The sequence below is a fragment of the Phyllostomus discolor genome, chromosome 5, assembly GCF_004126475.2.
Source record: "Phyllostomus discolor isolate MPI-MPIP mPhyDis1 chromosome 5, mPhyDis1.pri.v3, whole genome shotgun sequence".
Classification (NCBI taxonomy): domain Eukaryota; kingdom Metazoa; phylum Chordata; class Mammalia; order Chiroptera; family Phyllostomidae; genus Phyllostomus; species Phyllostomus discolor.
This window is the reverse complement of record NC_040907.2, coordinates 24,824,515-24,852,027: the sequence shown is the minus strand read 5'-3', so window position 1 is coordinate 24,852,027 and position 27,513 is coordinate 24,824,515. Positions and strand designations below refer to the sequence as shown.

Genomic DNA, 27,513 nt, shown 5'->3' with positions numbered 1-27,513 from the left:
AATTTCCCCCAAATACACAGTTTCTTTAAAGCACACAATAAAAGGCACTGTAGCTGAAAACCAACAGAAATAACATAACAGAAACTGATTCTCAAAGAGCTTCAGGTACTTGAATTACAAAATAACTATAAAATGTTCATGATCGGTGGGAATTGACTGTGGGAGTGGGGGGGTGGGATGAGTGAAGGAGGGCAAGGGGTGGGGGAAATTGGGACAACTGTAAAAAAATAACAAAAAAAAATCCTTAAAGAATATACCTCTAAATGAAGAAAAAAACATAAAATGTTGACCATAGCTATTTTCTAAGAAATAAATGACAAGCTTGAAAATACAAGGAACAAGAAACAGCAACAACTGAAATGGGAGTTATTTAAAAGACCAACTAGACTTGAGAAATGAAACATACAGTAACTATACAAAAATCCATCAATGGGCAGCTTTAAGAGAAGCTTCAGTGAAAATTAATGAACTGGAATATAGGCCAAAGAAAACTATCCATGCACATAAATTTATTTTTTTAAAGATTTTATTTAATTAGCCCTGGCTAGTGTGGCTCAGTGGATTGAGCACTGGCTTGCAAACCAAAGTGTCATTGGTTCGATTCCCAGTCAGGGCACATGCCTGGGTTGCAGGCTGGATCCCCAGCAGGGGGCCACACGAGAGGCAACCACACATTGACGTTTCTCTCCCTCTTTCTCCCTCCCTTCCCCTCTCTAAAAGTAAATAAATAAAATATATATGTATATATATTTATAAATATTTTATTTATTTATTTATTTCTAGAGAGACAGGGAGGGATGAGAGAGATGTGAGAGATGCATCAATTGGCCATCTCTCACACACCCCCAGCCGGGATTCGGGCCGACAACCCAGGCTTGTGCCCTGACAGAGAATTGAACCAGTGAGCCTTCAGTTTGTAGTTTGTTGCTCAATCCACTGAGCCACTCCAGTCAGGGCATGCATATAAATTTAACAACTTAGATGAAATGGACCAATTCTTCAAAAACTATGTTACCCAAATTCACTCTGTGAAATAAATCATCTGAATAGTCCTATAAATATTAAATAAATGAAACTTATTTACAAGCTGCCAAAAAGAGCCCTGGCTGGGTGGCTTGGCTGATTGGAGCATTGTCCTGTGCACCAGGGGGTTGTGGGTTTGGTACTCAGTTGGGGCACTTGCCTGGGTTGCGGGTTTGACCCCTGGTCAGGGTGAATACAGAAACCAGTCGATAGATGTTTCTCTCTCTCTCCCTCTCTCTCTCCCTTCATCTCTCTCTAGCACCAACAGACATGGACTCAGGTGAGGGTTAGGAAAAAATATGTTTTAAAAAAAGCTTCTGGCCCTGGCTGGCATAGCTCAGTGGATTGAGTGCGGGCTGTGAACCACGCATCGCAGGTTCGATTCCCAGTCAGGGCACATGCCTAGGTTGCAGGCCATGGCCCCCAGCAACCGCACATTCATGTTTCTCTCTCTCTCTCTCCCTTCCCTCTCTAAAAATAAATAAATAAAATCTTTTAAAAAATCACATAAAAAAAGCTTCTGAAAAGAAATATTGAGACACAGATGATGACGGTTTCACTGGAGAATTCTATCAAATATTTCAAGAATTAGCACCATTCTATACCACCTCTTCTTGAAATTAGAAGAGCAAGGAACACCTCCCAATTCATTTTATAAGGTCATAATTATTTTGGTACCAAAGCCAGAAAGGAAAGTACAATGAAAAAAAAGCTTATAGTACAACATCCAATGAATTTAGCCATAAAAAGTCTCAATAAAATATTAGCAAATGGAATCTAGCAATATATAAGAAGAATTATACCATGGCCAAGTGGGGTTTATTCCAGATATGCAAGGCTGGTTCGACACTTGGAAATGATTCTATGTGGAGCACTATACCAAGAGACTGGAGAATTAATTGACACAACCATATCAATTATGTAGGAAAAGTATAGGACAAAACTCAATACCCATTCATGATAAAAATTGTCAGTAAACTAGAAATAGAAGGGAACTTCCTCAACTTGATAAAAAAAAAATCTGCTAAAACCCTGTAGCTAACATCACACTTGATGGTGAAGAACAATACTTTCCTCCTAAGGTAGAGAACAAGTCAAGGTTGTCCACTCTGACCACTCTCATTCAACATGGAACTGGAAGTCCTAACCAGCACAGTAAAGAAAGAAAAGGAAATAAAAAGCATACAGGTTGGAAAAACCCCTCCTGGAATTAATAAGGGAGTTCAGCAAGGTCCCAGGTTACAACAAAAGCAACACAAAAGAAATTACCCAGAATGCAGCAGAGAGCAACAAAAAGATGACAAAAAGACAGTGACTGGGGGGAGGGAGGTATAAGGGGACTAAATGGTAATGGGAAAAAGGTGCAATAAAGATTAAATGTTTAAAAAAGACAGTGGGTAAAAAGAATAAAGGATTATTATATTTAAGTTCCAGAAGGAGAGAGAAAATGAGTCAGAGGCGTATCTAAAGAAAGATAGCTAAGACTTTCCCAGAACTGGTGAATTTCCACAGACTGTAGAAGCCCAAAGAAAGGGAGAAACAAGGGAGGGAAGGGAGGAAGGAAGGAAGGAAAGGGAATCGTACCTAGATTCATGAAAGTGAAATTTGCAGAACCTTGAAAAATGGAAAGAGCTGAGGCTGGAGAGATAAGGGGCCAAGTGAAAACAAAGTTATAAGAAGACTGGACTTAATGAAAAAAGCTGAGTTAGGCAGTGTTATTACTGGCCAAGCCCAGATAGACCTGCAGTGATTTACTCCTGGCAGCAATTGTATTAAGTACTATTATTACCTCCATTTTACAGATGAGAAAGTTGAGATGGAGAAAAGTTTGGTTACTTGCTCAAGGCGGCACAGCTTTCAGTGGCTGAAGTAGGATTTTTTAAAAAGTTCTTTTTTTTTAATCCTCGTCCAAGAATATGCTTATTGATTGGGGGCGGGGGAGAGAGGGGGGGCGTGGATCTGTTGCCTCCCATACACACCCCAACCCAGGTCAAACCGGCAACCTAATGGCAACCTACACATTGTGCCCTGACCAAACCCCCAACATCTCTGAGTACAGGAAGATGCTCCAACCAACCGAGCCCCGGGGCCAGGCTCTAGAAGTAGGATTTTGAACAAGGTAGTTCTGGCTCCAGTTTACGTCCCCAACCACAACACAAACCGTACCTAGTACCTGACTCTATAGAGGGCATGAGAAGCCGTTGAAAGGTTAAAACCAAGGGAAAGACATTACATTTGTTTTCCGGACAAATTATCTTGGCACCACTGTGGATCATGGATTAACTGCAGCAAAGTGTGGAAACAGGAGTCTATTGGAATAATGTAGTCCCAAATAGGGAGGGCCTGGATGAACGAGGGAGGTGGTAGAAGCAAATGGATTTGCGGGGTCTACCAGGCCAGGGAACTTGGTTTTGGACGGGATCAAGGGCTGAAGGTGAGTTTTCTCACTTGGGCGATTAGGTGGACAGTGAAAGTCATTCACTGAAGGGACTTAGGAGTCTGGTTTGGGCACTGTCAGTTTGAGAAGCCTGTAATGGTCAGCCATCCACGAAGAGCTGAAACGCCTGTAGTACTAAAACCCGAGAGTCCCACTACCAGGGCACCCCAAGCAGCGCGCGCGGGAGCAGGAGGCCCAGAGCGCCGCGCGGCCAGCGTCTCCGGTAGCCACGTGCGCAGGCGCAGTGCGGCCCAGGCGCCCCCTGGCGGGCTGTGGCGCGCAGGGACCGCCCCCTGTCCGGCGCTGCAGCTGCCCGCCTGTGCCCAACATGGCGATGCATAACAAGGCTGCGCCGCCGCAGATCCCGGACACCCGGCGGGAGCTGGCGGAGCTCGTGAAGCGGAAGCAGGAGCTGGCGGTGAGGGGCTAGCACCAAGGGAGTCCGGGTGGGGGCCCTGCGCCTGCCCTCGCCTCCAGGCCCCAGCTCCACCGCACCAGGCCGTTACTTCGCGGGCGCTGCGCTGCGCTGCGGCGGGGAATCCGGCGGCCTGAGGTTGGGCTGCGCATTCTGCGGCCCGCCGGCGCCTTGGCTTCCCGGGTGTGCTGGAGCCGGGGTCAGGGGCTGGGCGCCTAGCCGGAGGGTGGGGGGAGGGGGAAGGGATGGCGCCTAGGGCTGTGGGGCTTCAGTGTGGCAGCGCTGCAAAGGCGAGTGCCGGTGAGCTTTGGGGTGGGTGAGGGCGTGTGTGTCGGTAGGCTGTAGGAGATTGGTTCGGACGTGCGGGTGGGCTTCGGTGGGGTGGGGCAGGAGGCGCCTGTGGGAGAGGGACTCAGTCATCCACTCTGGTCCTTGGAGGATAGAGGGGCGCATGTTCTTTTGGGGACTAGGAGTAGATTCATTGAATGGGATAACCAATGGGCAGGGATGCGATGTGTTTGGGAACGTCTAGAAGGTGACAGGCGAGGGGAGCTGACTCCGTCTAGGGAATTAGGAATTGACAGGCATCCAGGACCTCATGCATCCTGGTGGCTAAGCCCTCTTCGCCTCCCGCGGCTTGGTTGGGCACCTGGGAGCCCATCTAACCTGAAGCCCTTCCAGGTTTCCATAGCAACTGGCTGTCCAGCGCAGGCGGCCTTTCTGAGCGGAGGGGAGTGAGTTGGCTAGCAATAGAAGGCTGCTCACTCTACCTTTATGCGTGGGAGTGGAGTCTGCATGAGCCAGGGTTCTTCGCAATTGGGTTTACATGAACCCTCTGAAGTAGATACAAAATTCTGTATATATATGCACTTTTCAGGGGACAAGCTCTCTGTGTTGCATTGTATTCTCAAAGGGATCCAGCAGGACAATTCTAGACTGTCTTAATCTGCTTGTCCCTCCCTGTATCATCCATTTCTCCACAATGTTGGTTTAGTGTATTTGGGCTTGAGTTTGTAAGTCTAATAGCAAGATTTCAGTTTGGTCAGACCCGACGCTTGCGTTTAAGAGGCAGCATCTATTTCCTTGTTTTTCATCTCTCAGGAAACGCTGGCAAACTTGGAGAGACAGATCTATGCTTTTGAAGGAAGCTACCTGGAAGATACTCAGATGTACGGCAATATTATTCGTGGCTGGGATAGGTATCTGACCAACCAAAAGTGAGTGTCAGAAGCCTGTGGTGTTTGTATTGTGACCTACTGATACTTGTTTTTAGGACAGTGTTCGTTTTTCATAGCAACTTTGCAGGGAGGTGGTGTATAGTAAGTGGTAGTTTGAAAAGAGGTTTGGGCTTGAACTTGGACCCTGGCTCAGCCTTAGCCTCACGGAGTAATCCTAAGCAAATCCTACATCTGTAGAACATGAAACACAGTGTATAATACCTTACACGACAGCGGCCTTTTAGTGTTTTTCACATTTGAATCAGTCGTGATGAGTTCTGCTCTCACAGTTTGCCATACCTAGTGCCAGCTGCACCCTCATTTATTTATTTCAAAGATTTTATTTATTATTTTTAGAGAGAGAACAGTGGGAGAGAGGGAGAGAGACTTTGACCTGCGATTGGTTGTCTCTCACACACCCCCAGCTGGGGACTGGACCTGCATGTACCCTGAATAGGAATTGAACCTGTGACCTTTTTTTTTTTTTTTAAAGATTTTATTTATTTATTTTTAGGGAGGGAAGGGAGAGAGATAGAGAGAGAGAGAGAAGCATCAATGTGCGGTTGCTGGGGGTTATGGCCTGCAACCCAGGAATGTACCCTGGCTGGGAATCGAACCTGGGACACTTTGGTTCCCAGCCCACGCTCAATCCACTGAGCTACGCCAGCCAGGGGCTGAACCTGTGACCTTTTGATTCACAGGCCAAGGCTCAATCCACTGAGCCACAACAGCTAGGGCACAATTTGTTAGTAATAATATTCTTGAAATCTTTCCAAACTTTTTGAAATGTTTTAAATCTATAGAAAATGGAATGAATAGTATATGAACACCTGATACCCTCCACTGGAATTCATCTGTTGTTAACTTGTTGCCACATTTGTTTCTCTTTTCTCTTTCTTCTTTCTCTATTATATAGATAAACACACACAGCTATATCTATATTAAGATTTAAAGAAATTTTTGAAATAATTATAGATACATAGGAAGTTACAAAAGTAGTACAGAGAGGTCCCATGACTCTTCACCCAGTTTTCCCCATTGGGTTTTATGTAACTATAATATCAAAACCAAGAAATTGCCATTAGTATTGTGTGTATGTACTTCTGCCACTTTTGTCGTGTGTGTAGATTCCTGTAATCACTGCTGCAGTCAGGATACAGAACTGTGCTATCACCACAGAGGTCTCTGTTAGGCTACCCCTGTGTGGTTTTATCTCCTCGTTCTCCCTAGATTTCCTTGGGGTTTTTCTTGCTATCCCTATAAACATTAGAAGGAGATTTCATGGCACATTGCCTCTAAGTATGTCAGCAGTTATGTCCTCTCCGAATAAGTACATTTTTCTTACCTAGCCACAATTATGCCGAGAAAAGTAGCACGACATTAATAGTATTATCTAATATACAGCCTTTATGAAAATTTCCCTAATTGTCCCAACATGCTGGCTACCTTATTTTGATCTCCTCAGAATTGTTCATTGCGTTAGCTATGCTGTCTTTTTAGTACCTTAATTTAGAAGAGTCTCCCACCCTTTTTGGCAGTGAAGTTGTTGTTTATGACATTATCTTGTAGAATGTCCCAATTCCACATTTTTCTTACTGTGACCTCACAAGAGACCCTTTAAGCATTTTTGACAGAAATGTTGCATTAGTGGTTTGTGTACCTCCTGTTCATTGCTATTTTATCAGGAGGCACATAATGGGAGATTGTGCCATTATGGGTATTGCTGAGTTTGACCACGTGATTTCTCCATTGTAAAGTTTATTTCTTTTCTTTTAAATTAACATGGAAGTTTGGAGTTTATACTTTTAGACAGTAGGAATATACTGCTCCCCCTGCCCCCCATTTGTATTCCATGGTTTTAGTCTACATTGTTGATTCCTATCAGAATAAGTTATTATACTGGAAGTTGCAAAATGGTGATTTAATTTTACTATTTTTTTTTTTACATTTATTACTGGTATTCTGAAAGAAGAGCCTTCCCTTTTTATCTCTTCCCTTTCTTTTTTTTTTTTTTTTAAGACTTTATTATTTTTCAGAGAGAGGGGAAGGGAGGGAGAAAGAGAGGGAGAGAAACATCAGTGTGTGGTTGCCTCTTGTGCACCCCCTACTGGGGACCTGGCCCACAACACAGGCCTGTGCCCTGACTGGGAACCAAACCCGCAACCTTTTGGTTCACAGGCCGGCACTCAGTCCACTGAGCCACACCAGCCAGGACTTATCTCTTCCCTTTCATCTTCTCTATCTCTGTCTCTCATTAATATCACTATAGACTCATGGATTTTTTAAAAAATTAGTGTTGCAATCTAGCACTGTCACTTTTTTATTATAGAGGTTTATTTTCAGTATAAATTAATTTATTGACATGTAGACAGAAAACTATACAAATTGTAAATATACAGCTCAGTGACTTTTCACAAAGCTGACACACCCATCATCCTTTTTGATGCTCAGTCTATCATCCCAAACTTGGCAGGAAGGAGTCTCCTTATGATGATTCCCTTGTCCTTTTAACAGAATTCTATTAGTCTGAGCACATTGTCCCCCTTTCTGTCACCTTTTTCTTGTCCCCAACCATTTTTCTAAAGAACCCTGGTTTTTTCCTTTAGATCTTTAAAATAAAAAAAAATTAAGTTTATTTAACAGAGATACTTCATATCACTGGTCTATACTAGTTGTTTTTTAAGTCATTAAAGTATACACGTATTAAAATGAGAATGACCATGAACCAACTGAAGCAGCCTCATGCACCGCAGTGAAGGCATTGCTGTTTACACAGCCACTCAAGCACAAAGGTCCTTTTGGTCAGCCCAAGTGGTGTGGAGGGAAGAAAAACAAAACGAATTCCATGCCTATTCCCTGGGACATCCTCAGCTTGAGCCATAGACAGAGCTTGGCGCTTATAATGAATCTCCGTGTGTGTTTTAGGAACTCCAACAGCAAAAACGATCGAAGGAACCGGAAGTTTAAGGAGGCCGAGCGGCTCTTCAGTAAATCCTCGGTTACTTCGGCAGCTGTAAGTGAGGTGGGGGGAGCTCTACGTGGCCCATTGTTGAGGGAGACCGCAGTTAAATTTCTGTGACTTTTCTCCACCCCTTCTGTCTGTCTGTAAGAGCTCGTCTGAGGTCTGTGATAATTTTCCTAGTAACTAGCGTTTTTGTCTTTTAGGCAGTAAGCGCACTGGCAGGAGTTCAGGACCAGCTCATTGAGAAGAGTAAGTTTATGTTGTTACTTTTTCATCAGTTTATTTTGAAGCTACCATGGTTTCTGCCTTTACTTCTTTTCCAACTGCATATCTGAAGACTGCATCTCTTAATGCTCTTCTGTCTTCTTTCTAGAAGTCCTTCCTTCTGCCACTTCTGTCACAGGAAGGGTGATGCGAGCCACTCAAAACCAGAAAGATACGTCTTCACTCCTGATAAATCTTAGGGAATTTTTTTAAAGTTAAAAAAAAAACCCCACTTTTATCATGAAAAATTTCAGACATACCCAATAAATCCCCATAGACTCAATTTAATTTTCAGGAAATTCTGACCCTGCAAACAAAATGTACCTGTGTGTTCTCAAATATAAAATGGGGAGTGGACAGTATTTACTTTGCAATGAACTGTGTCACTCCTTGAGCCGTGCAGTGTCATTCTGTTGTGATTCCTAATGATGGGATGTGGGCCCGCCCCCTTTCTGAGTCAGACCCTGCGTGGCTGTGTGGAGTGTTCTCCCTGCGCCCTGGGTCATTTGGAACGCACCCTCCTCTTTGTACTGTGGCCGTGAACTTCTTTCAGAAGGCATGTCTCGTTGTGGGGTCCAGTGTTTTGCTTTGGGGCAGTGGTTTGAGGAAAAGGGGTTTTGGTAGTCTGCGAATTACTCAGCTACTTCCATTATTATCTCTGTACAGATTTCTAAATTTGTAACTCTATCCTTATTCCCTTTCCTGAGCTTTAGTGATACTAAAAAACTTCAAAAATTTAGTGAATTTTTCTAGAAAATGTCTTCTGTACATTTCCATTCAGATATTCAAATGCAAACATTTTGTCTAAAGCTGAGCTGTTTCCTTCAAAACATGCCTACCCAGTTTTTCTGTTATAGTACTTCTCCATCATTCAAAACTTTGTAGACATTTTTACTCCTTTTTCTGCCAGCCTAATCAGTTGTACCAAGTCCATTTGATTTTTCTTTTGCTATGACTATCAGTTAAATCTTGTTTCTTCTCAATTAATGCCACTTGTAGAATGTAAGGCCATTTCATCTGCTTTGTAGAGCAGTAAGACTGGTTAAGGAAGATGCTCGATCTCACCCTGTGAATTGAGATGGAATGATGTCTAACTCCTTAGTTTTGTGTTTATAAGAGTCTCCCATCCTGCCCCTGGCTTAGTAGAGAGTTCAGTATATGGCTCTGCACCTAATTATTTGCACAGAGTAGCGGTGCCTCGATACTTCCTTTTAGGAGCTCGACTGAACAGGTACTTAGGTATTCAAGATTTTCTGAAGCATACGTAGACCATCCGTCACCCTAAGGTCTTCCTCCCGGACTGAGCTTCAGCTCTGCAATACATCATAGCAGCATTCTTTGGTCTTCCCTATAAAGTTACATTTGGTATTATAAAATGTGTTTCTATATATTGTAAGAGGATGTTGCAAATGTTGTTTATTATCGTTCCTTTCTTTTTTAAAAGATTTTATTTATTTATTTTTAGAGAGGGGAAGGGAGGGAGAAAGGGAGAGAAACGTCAATGTGAGTTGCCTCTCACACATCCCCTACTGGGGACCTGGCCCACAACCCAGGCATGTGCCCTGACTGGGAATTGAACTAGCAACACTTTGGTTTGCAGGCCAGTGCTCAATCCACTGAGCTACACCAGCCAGGGCTATTTATTTATTGTTTTTATTTTATTTATTTATTATTATTTTTTAAAGATTTTATTTATTTTTAGGGAGGGGAGGAAGGGGGGGAGGGAGAGAGGGAGAGAGAGAGAGGGAGAGAGAGAGAGAGAGAGAGAGAGAGAGAGAGATCAATGTGCGGTTGCTGGGGGTTATGGCCTGCAACCCAGGAATGTACCCTGGCTGGGAATCGAACCTGGGACACTTTGGTTCCCAGCCCGCGCTCAATCCACTCAGCTACGCCAGCCAGGGCTTATTTATTGTTTTTAGAGAGAGGGGCAGGGAGGGAGAGAGAGGGACAGAAACATTGATTGGTTGCGTCTTCTATGCCTCCCATCAGGGGACTGAACCCGCAGCCTAGGCATGTGTCCTGACAGGGAATCAAACCTGCAGCCTTTCAGTTTATAGGATGATGCTCTAACCAACTGAGCCATGAGGTCAGGGCTTATCATTCTAATTATTATCACCTTCAGGAATAGTTGTTTTCCCTGAGGGACTAGTTGTTTTTTACTGCAAATAATGTAATTGACTGTTTCCCATTTTGCATGGGTGCTAAATGCTTAGAGCCAGATTTGTGGTACCCCTCTAAAAAGCAAACATGAATTTATAACATGCGTTGTGGGACTGAATCTTAGTACTGTATCCAGCTTATTTTCCTCTTTTATTCCTCTTTGCCTTATCTCATTTTAAATTTATTTTATTGGATTTCATTATGTAAGCCTTGGCAAGCTGCCTTGAATTCTTTTTGGAATAAAGCAGAGTATAGAGAATTACATAAATACTGGAGTTCAATAATTCAAATGGTCAGAGACCCTTTAAAGTAATCCTATTGTGCCCTGGCAGGTGTGGCTCAGTAGACTGAGTGCCAGCCTGAGAACTGAGGCTGCCGGACACCGGTTTGATTCCCAGTCAGTACACATGCCTGGGTTGTGGGCTAGGTCCCTGGTTGGGGGCGAGCAAGAGGCAACTAACTGATCAATGTATCTCTCACAAATCGATGTTTCTCTCACTCTCTTCCTCCCTTCCTGTCTCTAAAATAAATAAATACATAATTTAAAAAACAAAAAAATTGGTGAATTTTTGTGTAGCTGTTTTAATATTGAAGATGAAAGAAAATGTGCAACATTTTTGGCATATTATGCTTTATTATTCAAGAAAGGTAAAAATGCAACTGAAATACACATGAAAAGGTTTGTGCAGTGCACGGAGAAGGTGCTGTGACTGATTGAACATGTCGAAAATTATTCACGAAGTTTTGAGCTGGAGATTTTTTGCTGGACGGGGAGACCAGTTGAAGTTGGTAGCCATCAAATTGAGACATTAATTGAGAGCAGTCAACGTTCTGCCATGTGGAAAATAGCTGACACGCTCAAATCATCCAAATCAGTAGTTACTGGTGAAAACAAAAATGTCTTTTATCTGACAGAAAAAAACTAAATGGACTTTTTGGCCACTCCAATATCTTCTTGTCTCTGTACTGCAGTATGAGTAATTTTTTTCTGATCTACCAGTTCCTAGAATTCTTTTCAATTAAATCAAATTTGTTGTTAAATCTTCCCTTGATTTTAATTCTTTTGTTATTGCAATTTTATTTCCATAAGTTCCACTTAATTATTTTTAAAATCTGCTGTGTAGCCTTGGCTGGTGTGGCTCAGTTGGTTGGAGTGTCATCCTGTAAACCGAAAGGTAGCAGGTTCAATTCCCGGTCAGGGCACATGCCTAGGTTGCAGGCTTGGTCCCCAGTCAGGGCGTGTGGGAGAGGCAACTGATCGATGATTCTCTCCCTCTCTCCCTCCCTGCCCCTCTCTCTAAAAATCATTAAGCATGTCATCACGTGAGGATAAAATAAATAAAAATCTGCTGTGTAACTTTTTCAATAGCTTTCTCTGCAGTTATTTTCAAACTTGTCTATTACTTCTTTAAGTGTAGTAAACACAGTTATTCTGTAGTCTGTATTTAATTTCACTTTCTGAAGTCCTCGATGGCCTGTTTTTGTTCGTTGTTTCTGCAGGTCATTACTCGTGCAATCTGGTCTCCCTGTGTGCCTGATTATCTTTGAGCACTGCTCCTATTATTAAAAGTATTCGTAGAATAATTTGAGGGCTGGGATGAAGGTGCTGTGCTGTCTTCCAGAGAAGACTTAATGTTTGCTTCCACAGGGTGCGTGTGCCTCTTTAAGCCAAGTTCAAGGCTCAAGTGTCCCTGAATGACTCAGGTGGTTCAAACTAAGCTTTAATTCCATGAGAGGTGTGGTCTGCTTTGCCTTTCATATCCTTTTCTTTGTACAGAATCTCACCAATATCTCAGAATTTCTATGTAGCACATCTTGTGGAATGATTTCTCTATTTTTGATCTTTGGCGGCAATGAAGGGAACATCCTTTTTTTTCTTAGAATTCTGACATGCAAGTTCTTGGATCGCAAGGATTTTAGAGTTTTATGCTTTTGGCATTTTATTTTTAAACTTTTGAAAATTTTCCTCAGAAATTCATTACATTCTGCTTCCTTTGGCCTCAGATGTACCCAAACTAGAATAACCAAGTGGGTTAGCATGGCTGTAAAGGGGGCTTTTATGCAGGTCAGTGAAGCATTGTTTTTTGTTTGTTTGTTTGTTTTTTTAAGAATAAGAGAAAAACAAAATAGGCAGATTTTACCCAGTTTCCTTTAAAGAATCAGCACGGTTTCTGCTGTTCGTTCTCCTGGACTACTATGGCGCTTGCAGCCAACTGCACACCCCCTCCGCTCTCACGTCCTCCCGGTGGGCGACCCTGCTGCTGCTGCTGCTGCTGCTGCTGCTGCTGCTGCTGCTGCTGCTGCATCCTCCTGCAGAGAGGCGCGTGCTTTCCTCTTTTCCCTCTTTAGACGTTTAGTGCCATCGCAAGTCACTGCCTTGACACAATAGCTGTTCCTTTCTTTTCATGAGTAGAGTGTCTCCTTTGTAGATTTATTAATCAAAATCTGATGTCCTTTGCTCCAGAAATGGGTTGCTCACTGTTACGGACCCGCGTGTCTTTCCAGGGTGGCAGCGCCCTCCGGTGGGCGGACTCGCTGCTGCGCTCTGAGATGTTGCCACCCAGCCCTTCTGCCCTCAGTCCCCTCCTGCTTCCCTGAGCCCAGGAAGAAAATTACTCTTACTTTGTGGTCTCATTTGTATTTTGACAGTGTTTAATCTAGTCTCCCGGGCTCAAGTTCCGCTTATAAACCACTTCAAGCCTAATAATCATAAAACACGGATTTGTACAGAGAACTCCATAAATATTCATTGTTGGAGGTAACTTCTCTGTTCAGAGGTCCTTTTGTCTTGGCCAGGTCATGTCCTGCTAACAACTGTTTTACTGCAAATGGTCTTTGCTGTTCGTTGAGAATATGACTTTCGTGCTTGTAGATCTCAGGGATATTGAGATTTGAACAATTACTGTGTTGTTGATACTAAGAAAACACTTTACTTTCATTATCTCATTTAATCCTTAAAGCTACTTCTTGAAAACAGGGAACACTGCGGTAGCCCTGGTGTTTAGCCCAGTGCCTCATCCTAGGAGATACTCAACACAGGAAAGAAAGGATTCTTACTTTACAGGTGGGGAAACAGGCTGAGGAAGGTTAAGCCACAGTCAGTTCTCTTAAACCTCGCCTTATACTGTCTCCCTAGATAAAATCCTTTACTTACTGTGATGTTTATGAGTTCTCTTAACCTGTTATTCCGTTTCACCTCATTTCTCAAGTTCTCTGTTTAAATAATGTTTGATTCCCTGGTTCCAAATATACCTGTGTTCTCGCCCCTCTACACTTTTGCTTGCACAGTTTTTGGTACTTATTTTAGCTTCTCATTTTTTAAGGTCCATTTTAAATTCTACCCCTTAAACATGGCTTTTCCTGCTCACTTTGGCAGCACATATTCTAAAATTGGAACAATACAGAGATTAGTGTGGCCCCTATGCTAGGATGACACGCAAACTCATGAAGCATTCCGCTTTTTAAAAAATATTTTTTATTGATTATGCTATTACAGTTGTCCTATTACCCCCCTTCATTTCCATCTACCCTGCACACTCTCTCCCACCCACATTCCACCCCTTTAGTTCATGTCCATGTGTCATAAGTTCTTAGCTTCTACATTTCCCATACTATTCTTGCCCTCCCCCTGTCTATTTTCTACCTACCATCTATGCTGCTTATTCTCCATACCTTTTCCCCCTCTCTCCTCCACCCACTGCCCTGTTGCTAACCCTCCATTGTGATCTCTATTTTTGTGGATCTGTTCCTGTTCTAGTTGTTTGCATAGATGGTTTTTGTTTTTGTTTTATGTGTGGTTGTTTGTTTTGTGGGTTTGCTGTCATTTTACTATACATGTTTTTTTTATCTTCTTTTTCTTAGATAAGTCCCTTTAACATTTCATATAATGTCATATAGGGCTTGGTGATGATGAACTCCTTTAACTTGACCTTATCTGAGAAGCACTTTATTTGCCCTTCCATTCTAAATGAAAGCTTTGCTGGATAGAGCAATCTGGGATATAGGTCCTTGCCTTTCATGACTTGGAATACTTCTTTCCAGCCCCTTCTTGCCTGTAAAGTCTCTTTTGAGAAACCAGCTGACAGTCTGATGGGAACTCCTTTGTAGGTTACTGTCTCCTTATCTCTTGCTGCTTCTAGGATTCTCTCCTTCATTTTTACCTTGGCTAATGTAATTATGATGTGCCTTGGTGTGTTTCTTCTTGGGTCCAACTTCTTTGGGACTCTCTGAGCTTCCTGGACTTCCTGGAAGTCTATTTCCTTTGCCAGAATGGAGAAGTTCTCCTTTATTATTTGTTCAAATAAGTTTTCCACTTGTTGCTCTTTCTCTTCTCCTTCTGGTACCCCCATAATTTGGATGTTGGACCATTTCAAGATGTCCTGGAGGTTCCTAAGCCTCTCCTCATTTTTTTTGAATTCTTATTTCTTCATTCTTTTCTGATTGTATGTTCTTTTCTTCCTTCTGGTCCACTCCATTGATGTGAGACCCAGCTTTCATTCCTTCACTATTGGTTCCCTGTGCATTTTTCTTCATTTCACTTATTGTAGCCTTCATTTTTTCATCTAATTTGTGACCAAAAATCAACTAATTCTGTGAGCATCCTGATCACCAGTGCTTTAAACTGTGCATCTGATAGGTTGGCTATTTCTCGGTCGCTTAAAAGTACTGGTTGTGGGGCTTTCAGTTCTGTTTGAGCCATCTTTTTTTTTTCCCCCCCGTTGGTCTGGTTGCGCCTGTTACGTGTTAGGGGCGGAGCCTTAGGTGTTCACCAGGGCGGGGCACCCCAGTCGCTGGGTTGTGACGCTGTGTGTGGGGGCGGGGTCCAAGAGGGAACTTTGGTGCTTGCTCTGCTTTCCATCAGACCTCAGGCCCTTCCACCACTTCCCCTGAGCAAACTGGGCCTCTCTCGTGCCGATTCCCATGTGGGTGGGCTTGTGTACCCCGTGGGACTTTGCAGCAACCTCTCCTGTGAGGCTGGGAGTCTTTCCCTGGGCCTCAACCCCCCACAGGTGTTTTCAATCAGTGTCCTGAGTCTCTATTTCCCAGCACTGGGATCCTGGGTTGCCCGCACTGCCTTGCTTCACGATTACCACCTCGCTGGGTCTGCTAGTTGCCTCCCCTTGGCCGGGGTCTGCCAGCTGCCGCTTGGGCGCTCAGGGTCCACCCGCTGTGGTCTTGTGTGCCTCAGATGCCTTTTGTGCCCGGTCCCAACGCTCTCAGGTCTCCCTGCGGCAACCCTCGCCTGGCTGCCTGACTCTGCCCCTCCTACTGGCCTGGATGAACGTGTCTATTTTAACTCCTCGGTTGTGCGACTTCCATACAGTTCAGTTTTCTGTCAGTTCTGGTTGTTGTTCTGTTTCTAAATTGTTGTTGTCCCTATCTTGGTTGTGTGAGGAGGCACAGTGTGTCTACCTACACCTCCATCTTGGCTGGAAGTCTCTCCACTTTGCTTTTAAAGGGAAAAAAATGAAGCTTTTTCCTGAATAATTCACTCTTTTTCTCTGGAACATCGGTTACTACCTGGTACGTTACTGTCAGCACTCACAGGGCTTTGATTCTATGCATGCCGTTTCAGCTTATAGAAGGTGACCGCCACATCTGCTCATGCAGAGCTCCCGCGGCATCCGGCCCACGGGGGACAAATAGTGCGTTGCTCACCAGTGCCCTTTAATTGAATTGCCCGTCAAATGCAGAAGGGCCAGATGAGTCAATATTCCTTTGTTGGAAATCAATCGATCATAAATGTTAAAGGTTTATAAGGTCTGTCCAGAAGGTATCCAGCCATGTACTATGAAAAATGGAGACATTTATTGAACAAGATACAAGGTACAAGAAACATTGTACATAGAACAGTGACACCTTAGTCCCCTTCAAAGTAGGCATCTTGGGCTCTCACATAGTTCTCCCAGTCACCGTCAGCTGCCTCATCATATTTTCTTCAGTCTCATTGATGGTCTGAAATCTCTTCCCTTTCAAAAGTGATTGTAGTTTTGGGAAAAGCCAGAAGTCACAAGGCACCAAATCTGGGCTGTAGGGGTGCTGGGTTACCTGGATGATTTCACGTTTCACCAAAAAACTCTGTATGAGACATGATGTATGAGTGGGTGTGTTGTGATAAAACTGCCAATCACCAGCTGCCCATAACTGCAGCCTTCTGAATCATCCGAATAGTTTCTGTGGAGGAATGTTCAAGCTTAACACAAAATTGGATGCAGATTTGTCAGTCTACTCACTCAGTCATTTTAATGACACAGCCACACAGTACACATGCTCATTCGATGGTGTCTACCATCCTCAGTGACTAGTACAGTGAAGTCATCATTGTTCACACATGTGCATTCCAGTCCACTCTCCTTGGCTGCCGGGTTACATCGATGTCACACAAACTGTTCTCATTATATTAATAATGGCTGGACTTTTTCTGGGCAGACCTCCTATATCTGGCCTCTGAATTCCCTTCTCTGGTTCTGTATGTCTGTTCTTATGCCAGTGCCATGTGGTCTTGGTTACTGTAGTTTTATGTGGTAAGTATTAAAGTCCTTTTGCTAAATTTTGTATGAAATCTATTTTCCTGAACTGTAGAAAGGCCAAATTGTTTAATACACCTTTTCTAGCCCTGGTTGGTGTGGCTTAGTGGATTGAGTGCCCACCTGAGAATCAAAGAGTCACCAGTTCGATTCCCAGTCAGGGCACAAGCCTGGGTTGTGGGCTAGGTCCCTGGTTGGGGGTGCACGAGAGGGAACCACACATTGATGTTTCTCTCCCACTCTTTCTCCCTCCTTTCCCCTCTCTAAAAATAAATTTAAAAAGTCTTTAAAAATTTTTTATAAATGTATACTTTTTCTACCTTCATAGTCCTAGAGCTCCCTCTTCTGTTGCTTTCATGAAGTGTTCAAAAATAGGATTTCATTAAAAAATAGGATTTCGTGATTTCTGGAATCGGATTGTTTCTCTTTTGATTTTGAGGGACCATCTCTTCCTTTTACTTCTTGTGTCCATGTGCTACTGAATTTGAAATCTCTTCCCAGCAGCTTATAATACAGACATAAAAAGAAAACTAGCCCCTGGTCCTACTGTCTACATAACCCCTTTTGACAAGTTTTAGAAACAGAAAATGTACATATATATATTTAGGATCCTCCAACAGTTAAGTAAAGTGAAAGTCTTTGCCCATTCTTGCAGGAAAAAAAATAATACATTTACCAAAATTTTATTTATTTATTTTTTCTTCTATTTTTTTCAATATAGTTTATTGATTATGCTATTACAGTTGTCCCATTTTCCCCCTTCACTCCCCTCCACCCTGTACAGCCTCTCCCACCCACATTCCCCCCCTTTAGTTCATGTCCATGTGTCATAAGTTCTTTAGCTTCTACATTTCCCATACTATTCTTGCCCTCCCCCTGTCTATTTTCTACCTACCATCTATGCTACCTATTCCTGTACCTTTTCCCCCTCTCTCCTCCTCCCACTCCTCTGTTGCTAACCTTCCATGTGATCTCCATTTCTGTGGTTCTGTTCCTGTTCTGGTTGTTTGCTTAGTTTGTTTTTGTTTTTGTTCTTGTTTTAGGTGTGGTTGTTAATAATTGTGAGTTTGCTGTCATTTTACTGTACATATTTTTTATCTTCTTTTTCTTAGATAAGTCCCTTTAACATTTCATATAATAAGGGCTTGGTGATGATGAACTCCTTTAACTTAACCTTATCTGAGAAGCACTTTATTTGCCCTTCCATTCTAAATGAAAGCTTTGCTGGATAGAGCAATCTGGGATGTAGGTCCTTGCCTTTCATGACTTGGAATACTTCTTTCCAGCCCCTTCTTGCCTATAAGGTCTCTTTTGAGAAATCACCTGATAGTCTGATGGGAACTCCTTTGTAGGTAACTGTCTCCTTATCTCTTGCTGCTTCTAGGATTCTCTCCTTAATTTTAATCTTGGCTAATGTAATTATGATGTGCCTTGGTGTGTTTGTCCTTGGGCCCAACTTCTTTGGGACTCTCTGAGCTTCCTGGACTTCCTGGAAGTCTATTTCCTTTGCCAGAATGGGGAAGTTCCCCTTTATTATTTGTTCAAATAAGTTTTCCACTTGTTGCTCTTCCTCTTCCCCTTCTGGTACCCCTATAATTTGGATGTTGGAACGTTTCAAGCTGTCCTGGAGGTTCTTAGCCTCTCCTTATTTTTTAGAATTCTTGTTTCTTTGTTCTTTTCTGTTTGGTTGTTTTTCTTTCTTCTGTTCCAATCCATTGATTTGAGTCTGTTTCCTTCCCATCGCTATTGTTCCCTGTGCATTTTCCTTTATTTCACTTAGCATAGCCTTCATTTTTTCATCTAATTTGCGACCAGATTCAACCAATTCTGTGAGCATCCTGATCACCAGTGCTTTGAACTGTGCATCTGGTAGGTTGGCTATCTCTTTGTCGCTTAGTTGTATTTGTTCTGGAGCTTTGATCTGTTCTTCCATTTGGGCCTTTTTTTTTTTTTTGGTCTTGTCGTGCCTGTTACATCATGAGGGGCGGAGCCTTAGGTGTTCACCAGAGTGGGGCACCCCAGTCGCTGGGTTGTGACGCTGTATGTGGGGGTGAGGTCCGAGAGGGAACAATGGCGCTTGCTCCACTCTCTGCTGGATTTCAGTCACTTCTGCTGCTTCCCACAAGCAAATTGGGCCCTTCTGGTGCTGATTCCTGGGGGGGGGGGGGGGGGGTATGTTCCAGGACCCTGTGGGTCTCTCCAACGAACTCTCCTGTGGGGCTGGGAGTTTCTCCCAGCACCTCAATCCCCACAGGTGTTTTCAATCAGTGTTTTGAGGTGTTGGATTTCCTGGTGCTGGGATCCTGGGTTGCACTGTCTGTCTCACTCCCCAGTTTTGCCTGGTTTATTTGCACGTGAATGTGGGACCACCCAGTCCTTCAGCCACCTTGTGCGCCGTGCCCCTCCACAATCCTCCTGGGGTCTGCCAGCCGCTGCTTTGCCTCAAGTTCTCTCCGCCCGGCCACCCAACTCCGCCCCTCCTACCTGTCTGGATGATCTAGATGAATGTTTCTTTAATTCCTCGTGGACTTGCATACAGTTCAATTTTCTGTCAGTATTGGTTGTTTTTTTGTTTCTAAATTTTTGTTGTCCTTTGGTTGTGCGAGGAGGCACAGTGTGTCAACCTGTGCCTCCATCTTGGCTGGAAGTCAATTTTATTAGAGAGCGGGGGAGGGAGGGAGAAATAGAAAGATTGATGTGTGAGAGATACATTGATTGGTTGCCTCTCACATGCCTCCAAGGCCCCCAAGTGGGGACCTGGCTTGTGTCCTGACAGAGTCGAACCAAATCGAACCAAACTGGTGATCAGCTTGCAGGCCAACCTTTCTGACCAGTTCATAGGTTGGCACTCCACTGAGCCACACTATATTTTTAGAGAGAGGGGGAGGGGAAGGGGGAGAGAGAGAGACGGAGAGGGAGAGAAACATCGAGGCCATTGATTGATTGCCTGTAGTATGTTCCCTGGCCTGGGATCGAACCCGCAACCTAGGTATGTACCCTGACTGCCTGACTGGGAATCGAATCCATGACCTTTTGGTTTATGGGATGCTGCTCCAACCAACTGCACTACACCTCCTGCCAGAGCTCACTGGTGCTTCTTATATATGCCCTGACCAGGGATGGAACCTGCAGCTTTGCTGTGTCAGGACAGTGCTCTAAGTTACTGAGCTATCTGGCTGGGGCCAAATAACCTTTATGCAGTGAGGTTACCCTGGTTATGTCCCCGTTTCCCAGCTGTCCTTTGATCTGTTGCCTCTAGTTACACTGTTTCCAATTATGTATCAGGAACTCTGGTAACTGATACTTGGATTCTATGTATCTTTTTGTCATTTAGATGGTATGATCCATGAGGATAGGAGTATAGTTTGCTTGTTTGTTGTTTTCCTGAACGGGTTTCATTACACAGAGGGCCTGGGGCTCCGTCCTTGGCTGCTGCCTTCCTCATGGCTGGCTGCAAGGACATTGCTCAGCTCCTCTCCCTTCCTCTTGGCACGGATGCGCGTCCCCACCCTGTCCTTGATGAACTCCAGGGCCCTCTTGTCCTTAGAGACCTTGAGCAGCTCCATGGCACGCTGCTCGTAGGGGACAAAGCCACACGCCTCTGAGATCAGGTCCCGCAGGAGCTTGGTGTGTGGGTGAGGCGCCCGAAGCAGCGGCTGTACCTTGGCTTGCTCGCGGTCTTTGTCACTCCACGGTCCTTGTCGAGGCCCAGGGCTGTGGGGCAGCGGAGACCCCCTGGCTGCTGCTCCTCAGTGGCTGCTACGGGGGAAGCCAGTTGGTTTGTTTTTTTAAATATATGGTAGTTCTCAAAAAATCTCTCCTGCTGACAGATGGCCTGAGGACTACTGACGGTGCCGCTGGGGATTTGTGTTTGTTCCCTCCAGGGGAGCCAGGAAGTGGGACGGAAAGTGACACTTCTCCAGACTTCCACAATCAGGAGAATGAGCCCAACCAGGAGGACCCTGAGGATCTGGATGGATCTGTGCAGGGCGTGAAACCTCAGAAGGCTGCTTCGTCCACTTCCTCAGGGAGTCATCACAGCAGCCATAAAAAACGAAAGAATAAAAACCGGCACAGGTCAGTGGTAGGGAGCTCCTCCCGCACCCCCCATTCCCCGCCCCCCGCCGCCTGCCCGTCCTGCCCCCGCCGCCCCCCCAGAGTTTCTGTGACCGCAGCCACGCGGGGGCTCCACTAGAGCAAAAACTCTTCAGGGTTGGCTTGGTCCTTCTGTTGCTGCTGCGAAGCAGTTCTGTTCGTCCCAGTGAAACAGACGAGCTGAGGAGTCGGTCGGTGGGCCTGTGCAGCCCATGTGGAAGGGCCGCCTTTTCCCTGCCCCTAGTGCAGAAGAATTTTATTTCACAAAAAATTGGTTTCATGCAGTGGATTTGGAGTCCTTTTCGAGGTGGAAAAGGGAACTAGAAATGGAGCCTGTGTAACAGTGTTTGAAAAGGGTCCCTAGTCCACGTTGGGAGGCTGCAGAGTGGGTTCGAGTCCTTTGCTCTTAATGCCGATCCCTGCCTACCTGTGTTTGCTCACGCATGGAGAGAACTGATCTGACGTGCGTTATTTTCTTTCTAAACACGCTTTTTTAATTGCATGTGGTATCTCTGTTTTTGTGTGTCTCTGCAAAATGCTGATTTCAGATATCAGAGGAACAATGTCCAGTCTGAGCTGCGAGAGCGCCTTCCTAGATAACGTGTGTCGCTGTGCTTTTTTGCAGTGGGCAGTGAGATAGGAATGACATCAGTGGACAGAGAGGTCAGGAGTCGCCCAGAGAGGGTTTTAGCATTCACTCCGCTTGGGGTTTGTACGATCATGCGAGGCCACTTAATCTCAGGTCACCGGAAATTACGCAGCTGCCTTCAGAGAGGGGAACGCCGTTTCCAGCGTGACGGGGCTGGGCCTGGCCGCAGACACTCTGGGAGGCCTGGAAGCCAGGCGTGCCTGTGTGGGCACTTCTCCGGCTCCCTCAGGAGCCTGCGTGTGAGGAGATGCATGGAGACCTGCAGGGGGTGGGTGGTGCTCCCTGCCATCCAGTCTGCTTCTGGATCAGGTCGCTTTGCACACTGGTAGGCTTTTCCTTCCTGCACCCAAGGTGCTACATTGTTCTGTACAAGGTGCTCTGTGGGTGCGGCACAAGGGAATAATGCAGAATTAATGCTACTGGTTTAAGCCTCTTTGGAATCCGTTGATTCTTTCCTTCTGTTAAGAGTTTTTCTTGTTGGTGGCGGTGGTGGTTTTAGACTGCAGAAATAGTATTTCCTCCAAGTGGTGGCTGAGGACTGCCAGCTTAGCGTTTTTCTGCAAACCACAGATCACCAGGCCGATCTCACGAGTGCAGTAAGAAATAGCACAAATGACTTATCTGTTCTTTTTGTGAGGCTGCTTGTCTGATCGCTGGGACAGGGCTGATGCTGGCTTATCACAAAGAGCAGCAGAGAGCCACGCTCTTAAAAATATTTTTCAAAATTGTCAAGATAATTAAATGTCATGCCCTGTGTTGCTTTTATTAAATGCGCTCCAGTATCATTTTGTAATAGTAATGATGCTTTTCCTATTTCAGCCCAGAGTAGGGGAAATTCCTCTAACGTTTCTGGGACATGTTTTTGAATTACTGATGGCCAACAGACACTCTCTAGGTAGCTCTTGTTTATTTCAGGTAGTACCTCATTTCCCTTTGTGACACGGTTACTGATGATAAAATGGGACTAGGCGTTGAATTTGACTTCTTGCGGGTTCCTAGTAGATTTCTGTAGGGACTGCACTCCTTTCTACCCTTTTTTCTCCTGGCCCTGGAAGCTAACTCCTTCCAGAAAAATACTAGGATTTATGAAGATCTTTGTATTGTTTTTACAAATTGTATTTTCACAAATAGTGTTTTCTTTTTGGGAAGCAGGATCCTGTGACCACTCCCCTGGTGTAATCTGGCTGAGCCTGCCCCAGGGCAGCGGAGCAGAGCTGATCTACCTCCTTTCTGGGGAAAGCAGGTGGGGTGTGCCCAGCTGGCAGCCCAGTGGCCAGTCAAGGCTCTCAGACCCCTGCCCTGTTTGGTCAGGAAGTGCATCTGGCCCAGCCCCCGCCCCGGACGGCTGTCTGAGTGAGGGTGGCAGCGTGGGGCCGGGGTGCAGCACTCCGTATGTGTGTTTGAGCTTGCAACCACCTGACGCTGTTCCTCCTGCAGCGGCCACACCCCATGTGGCCGGATGAAGTCAGCAGTGAATTACTCCCACAGGTGTCTGAGCACCTGCTGTGTGCCTGGCATGGTTTAGTGGGGGGTGGGGCAAAATGGAAATAAATGTGGTATCGTAGCAAAAAGGAATAACTTTTGAATTTGTCCTTTTCAGGAATATGAAAATTTATCAGATAATTTTTATCATTCATAAATGATCACACTGTTCAGAATTTTTATTTTTTACATGCTGTCTGAACAAGTTTCAGTATCTTTAAAGAGAAAACATTGAAATAACAACTTACAGCCGCTCTTTTAGGTTTTTATTACCGTGTCAAACTCCAGGACTCCTCTGGGTTGTTTGTGAAGTTGTCATGAGGTGGCTGCTGTCTGCTTTGTGAACAAAGTTACGTGATGCTGAGAGCTAAGTTTTTGATAGTTCCTGGTTTGTACACTTACTTTATACTCTCTCCCAAGTGGCCTGGGCGCAGCTGTGCATCAGGGGTGTGGAGGCGCGGCTCTCTTCCCTCTCTGCTCTCGCACACGTTGGCTGGGAGGGAAAGACAGCCGTTGGCATGTTGTGCTACCACCCGTGTGCAGTCGCAGAGGCTGGAGCCAGCTGGGAGCCGGGGTCATGCGTGGGGCTGGCGTGGGCCCTGGAGGCCTCTGCCCAGACCCTGGTCTGTGAGCCTGGCGGCCCCATGTGGCTCTCTCCTCGGATGGCTGCCCTCCGGGTCCCTGAGCCCTGGGTGCTTGTGGGTGTCAACTTCCCTTTGCTTTCATAGGGGTGCAGCCGACGTGGGTGTCCCCTAACTGCAGCCCTGGCGTAAACAGCTAACCGCCGTCACCAGTTCAGGCTCCGCAGTTTCTGGAACAAGACTCACCTATCGCTGCGGTGCATTCATTCGACTCCTGGCTTCTAGAGTGAATGCTGTAGAAAAGGAGGACCACATTTAGAACATATAACTTGTTTAGAACATATAACTTGAGTTAAAAGTTGCAAAATGTTTTTTTAATGTATGTTTTTATCTTTTGTTTTGCCGAGTTGTTAGTACTGTCTTCAAAGCACCTTTCATCGTATGACTAAACCCTTCTTTCTCTGTTTCTCCTAATGCTCTAATTATATTTGTCATCACCATTAAATGTTTCCCAAGCTCTAACTCGGGGTCTGGCAGCTGGTGGAGGCCTGCAGGTACCTAGTTTTCTAATGAAGTAACTCTTCCTTTCATAATCTGTTCTTCTGATATGAAAACCATTGAGGGAAGGGAGTCTCCCAACCACAGAACCTTTGATGCTTTGATGTTTGAAAACTTTATGGCTTAAGATTCTTAAAGCTGATTTTGTTTCTACAAATCTTGCTACGGTGGCTAATTGACTAATTTATTCAATTAGTATATTAATTTCTATTGCTTTCTTCCTTTCAAATGCTGCCCCTCAGCCCGTCTGGCATGTTTGATTATGACTTTGAGTAAGTTTGATTTGAATTAGTATTTGTGCTGTGTTGTTTAGTGTGTAGAGACCAATATGCCTTTTTGAGACCTTTCTAACCCATAGTTTATCTGTTTAATTGTAGGTATGTATATTAGGTTAGGCTGGGAAGTTTTTTTTAAAAACAGAAAAACGTGATGGAGGTAACATTTTATTTAATAACTTCAGCAAAATTAAGTAAACTTCACTTTTATGCACTTTAATTGCTTTTAAAATAGATAACTTTTACTTTAATTCATATTTAAATTGATTTTCTGGCTTTGCTTCATAAGGAGGTTGATAGTTTAAGATCTTATTTTGCTTTGGAAAGATTTAAAAACTGAAATTTGTGTAATTTCTGCTGTGTTTCACGCCCAGAAATGCAAACTCCTAGTCTCCTTCCTGTCCCGAGTTGCTGTGTGGCCAGTGCTCACCAGCGACGCAGCTGCAGAGCTAACACAGTAACACAGAGCATGCCCTCCCAGTTCAGTCTCTTTAACGCGCAATTTTGGAATGATTTTAAAAAGTTGTATGGCTTTCATAACTGCTCTGTATTTCTTTTTGAGTCATCTAAGTTTGCCTTATGGCAAGAGTATCTGCTCATGTTTTTAAATACTTGCTTAATAATATCTGGATAAACACCTAAGTATGACATAGTCTAATGAAGAATGTGGATTTTACTTAACCAAATAGTCTTTGTTATAGCTTGTGCCCTATTCAGTAGCTGATTCTTGGATTCTTTTTCTGTAAATTAAAAGGCAAATGTTTTTGTTTTTCCCGCACAGGATTGATCTGAAGTTAAACAAAAAACCACGAGCTGTAAGTATCAGCCAGACCGTTTCAGAGAGGCTGGGAGTTTTGTGGATGATGAAAGAGTGACGAGAAAACCGTCTTCAGAACCTGAGTGTCCCTCATCTGGGATCACAGCTCAGGTTTCAAAATCTGGGATGTCAGTCTGTGTACACTTCCACTGTTAGGTGTTATTTAGTTTTTTTATATTGGAGAGAGGAAGGGGTCCCACATTTTTACTGAAGAAAACTTCCCTTCAATTAACTAATGAATTGTTGTTAATATTAGCTTTCTGTTCCTGACTGGTGAGCTTAGGATGTCTAATGATTAGGGCAGACTTGGTGTTTCAGTCCCTTTGTGGACTCATAGGACAGGCCATTTTCAGATGTGGAACACTGTGCATTACATTTGAAATAGAATCTTTGGCTACAGGATAATCAATCCCCTAACATAGTTGTTCGTGAGATTTTTTTTTTAAAGATTCCAACCAGTATTCTGCTGAGCATGAATTGGGACTTCATTTTTCTCTCTCTAGGACTATTAGAAGACTCACTAGTGCAGAAGCTTCCAGGCTGTAAGCCCCGCCTCCCTGCTCCGACCTCGCAGAGACACACCTCCCCTGCCCACGTGCGTGCGTGCGTGCGTGCACGTGGCCGTCCCGCTCTGCTCTCCCGGACCCAGCGCCTGTGACTCTGAGTCGTTCGTCCTGAAACGTGGTGACAAGTCCTGTCCGTAAGGCCACATTGCATCATTCACTTTGTGTCATTTTCAGTAACAGAACTGCAGGAAGACCGTGACGTGGTTATGGTCCCGGCCAGTTGCTAACTGAGTCTCTCCCTTCTCGGAGCGAACGTCTGCCCCCGAGATCGATCCGCCGGCCGCAGCTCCCTTCGCGGTCCCCGCCGGGAAACTGCCTCTGCTTTGGTTTTACGCTGGAAGTAGGGACGCGGTCACGGCTCAGACGGAGGCTATAAACACCGGGCATTTTCTTATTTCGTTTGTGTTTTATCATTTTTCTATTGTTGTTTTTACCATTTCACTTTCTTTTGGGACTTTTTGTAATGACTTTGTACAGCTCATACCTTCCTGCTGACATATCTAACAGTCTGTTTCGCAGAGTTGCCAGTGTCCTTGGACTGAAAGTAGTCTGGTTTGCCAAAAATAAAATGGGGAACTCGGCTCTTTGGGTTTGCGCAGGGGAAAGGTAAAATGTTTATTTAACAATCACCTCCCTTAAACCTTTCTGAATTGGAAGCAGTTTCCATGTTGAAAGAATAGAAAAAACTGAAAAACATAAGTTTTAATCAGTCCTTTTAAAATATTTTTATTCTTTTATATAAATAAAGTATCACAGGGTTTGATTTCTCATGCTTTACTTTTAAACCTGAGGGGTTTTTTTCACTTATTTATTCGCATCATGCCTTATGGAAATTTTTTCCCATCTTATCTCTCTTTGCTCGTATTGCCTGATTAAATAGTGCTTAAAAATCACTAAGGCATATGGAAAGGCTGGAAGTTGCACCCACAGCTGATAACACGCGGAGTTCTTGAACAGAGGGAAAGACAGGATCAGTGAGAGCCAGCAGCACCCACTGCCCCTGGTCACGTGGAGGAGCCGGGGAACTTGCTGATAATTGCTACCAGCCTCTGGAGCGGCGGTGCTCTGCCGCGGCTGCACATTGGAATCACCCGGGAAGCTTAAAAAAATACTGATGCCTGGGCCCCACCCCCAGAGACTCTGGGCCAGGGTACAGCCTGGTGATGGGGATTTCCTTTCAAAGACTCCCTGGAATTCTGATAGGAAGCCAAGTCAGGAATTACTGCGCTGGGAGGCTGGCCAGTGCGGTTTGAACCCCGTGTTGTGAATCAGTGTAAGGGATGAGATTTGGGGGCCTTGCTTTTCCTCTGACTCTATTTAGTCATAGTCCTTATGCCTATATCTCTGTTAGAGAAACATGTTCCATTTGTGATAATATTGGTAGAGCTGAATGTGGGTGGCGTTGATTATCAAAACAATTCTACCTTGTCTGTGCAAAAGCTTTCACTCTTGTTCTTAAATAAACCTTTTCTTTTTCTTTTCTTT

General features: G+C 44.5%; 1 protein-coding gene and 1 non-coding gene across 10 annotated transcripts; both read left to right on the top strand.

Moving 5' to 3' along the window:
* The first annotated feature begins 3,709 nt into the window (after window positions 1-3,709).
* Window positions 3,710-27,513, top strand: MEAF6 (MYST/Esa1 associated factor 6). 9 transcript variants are annotated; one of them, XR_004903144.1, is made up of 9 exons: window positions 3,728-3,878; window positions 4,977-5,092; window positions 8,018-8,105; window positions 8,258-8,303; window positions 20,836-21,082; window positions 24,613-24,642; window positions 24,748-24,805; window positions 25,427-25,460; window positions 25,966-27,513. XR_004903144.1 is itself a non-coding variant. In XM_028513830.2 (8 exons), the coding sequence occupies exons 1-8, from the start codon at window positions 3,789-3,791 to the stop codon at window positions 25,972-25,974; spliced, it is 606 nt and encodes a 201-aa protein (XP_028369631.1). In that variant the 5' UTR covers window positions 3,713-3,788; the 3' UTR covers window positions 25,975-27,513. The 9 variants fall into 9 exon arrangements, 4 of the variants coding, with proteins under 4 accessions (XP_028369632.1, XP_028369631.1, XP_035881682.1 ...); XM_028513830.2 differs by lacking the exon at window positions 24,748-24,805 and having other exon boundaries at window positions 3,713-3,878; window positions 20,890-21,082; XR_004903146.1 differs by lacking the exon at window positions 24,613-24,642 and having other exon boundaries at window positions 20,890-21,082.
* On the top strand, window positions 13,839-13,942 carry LOC114498247. Its single transcript, XR_003684691.1, has one exon. It is a non-coding gene; the product is annotated as a U6 spliceosomal RNA (small nuclear RNA).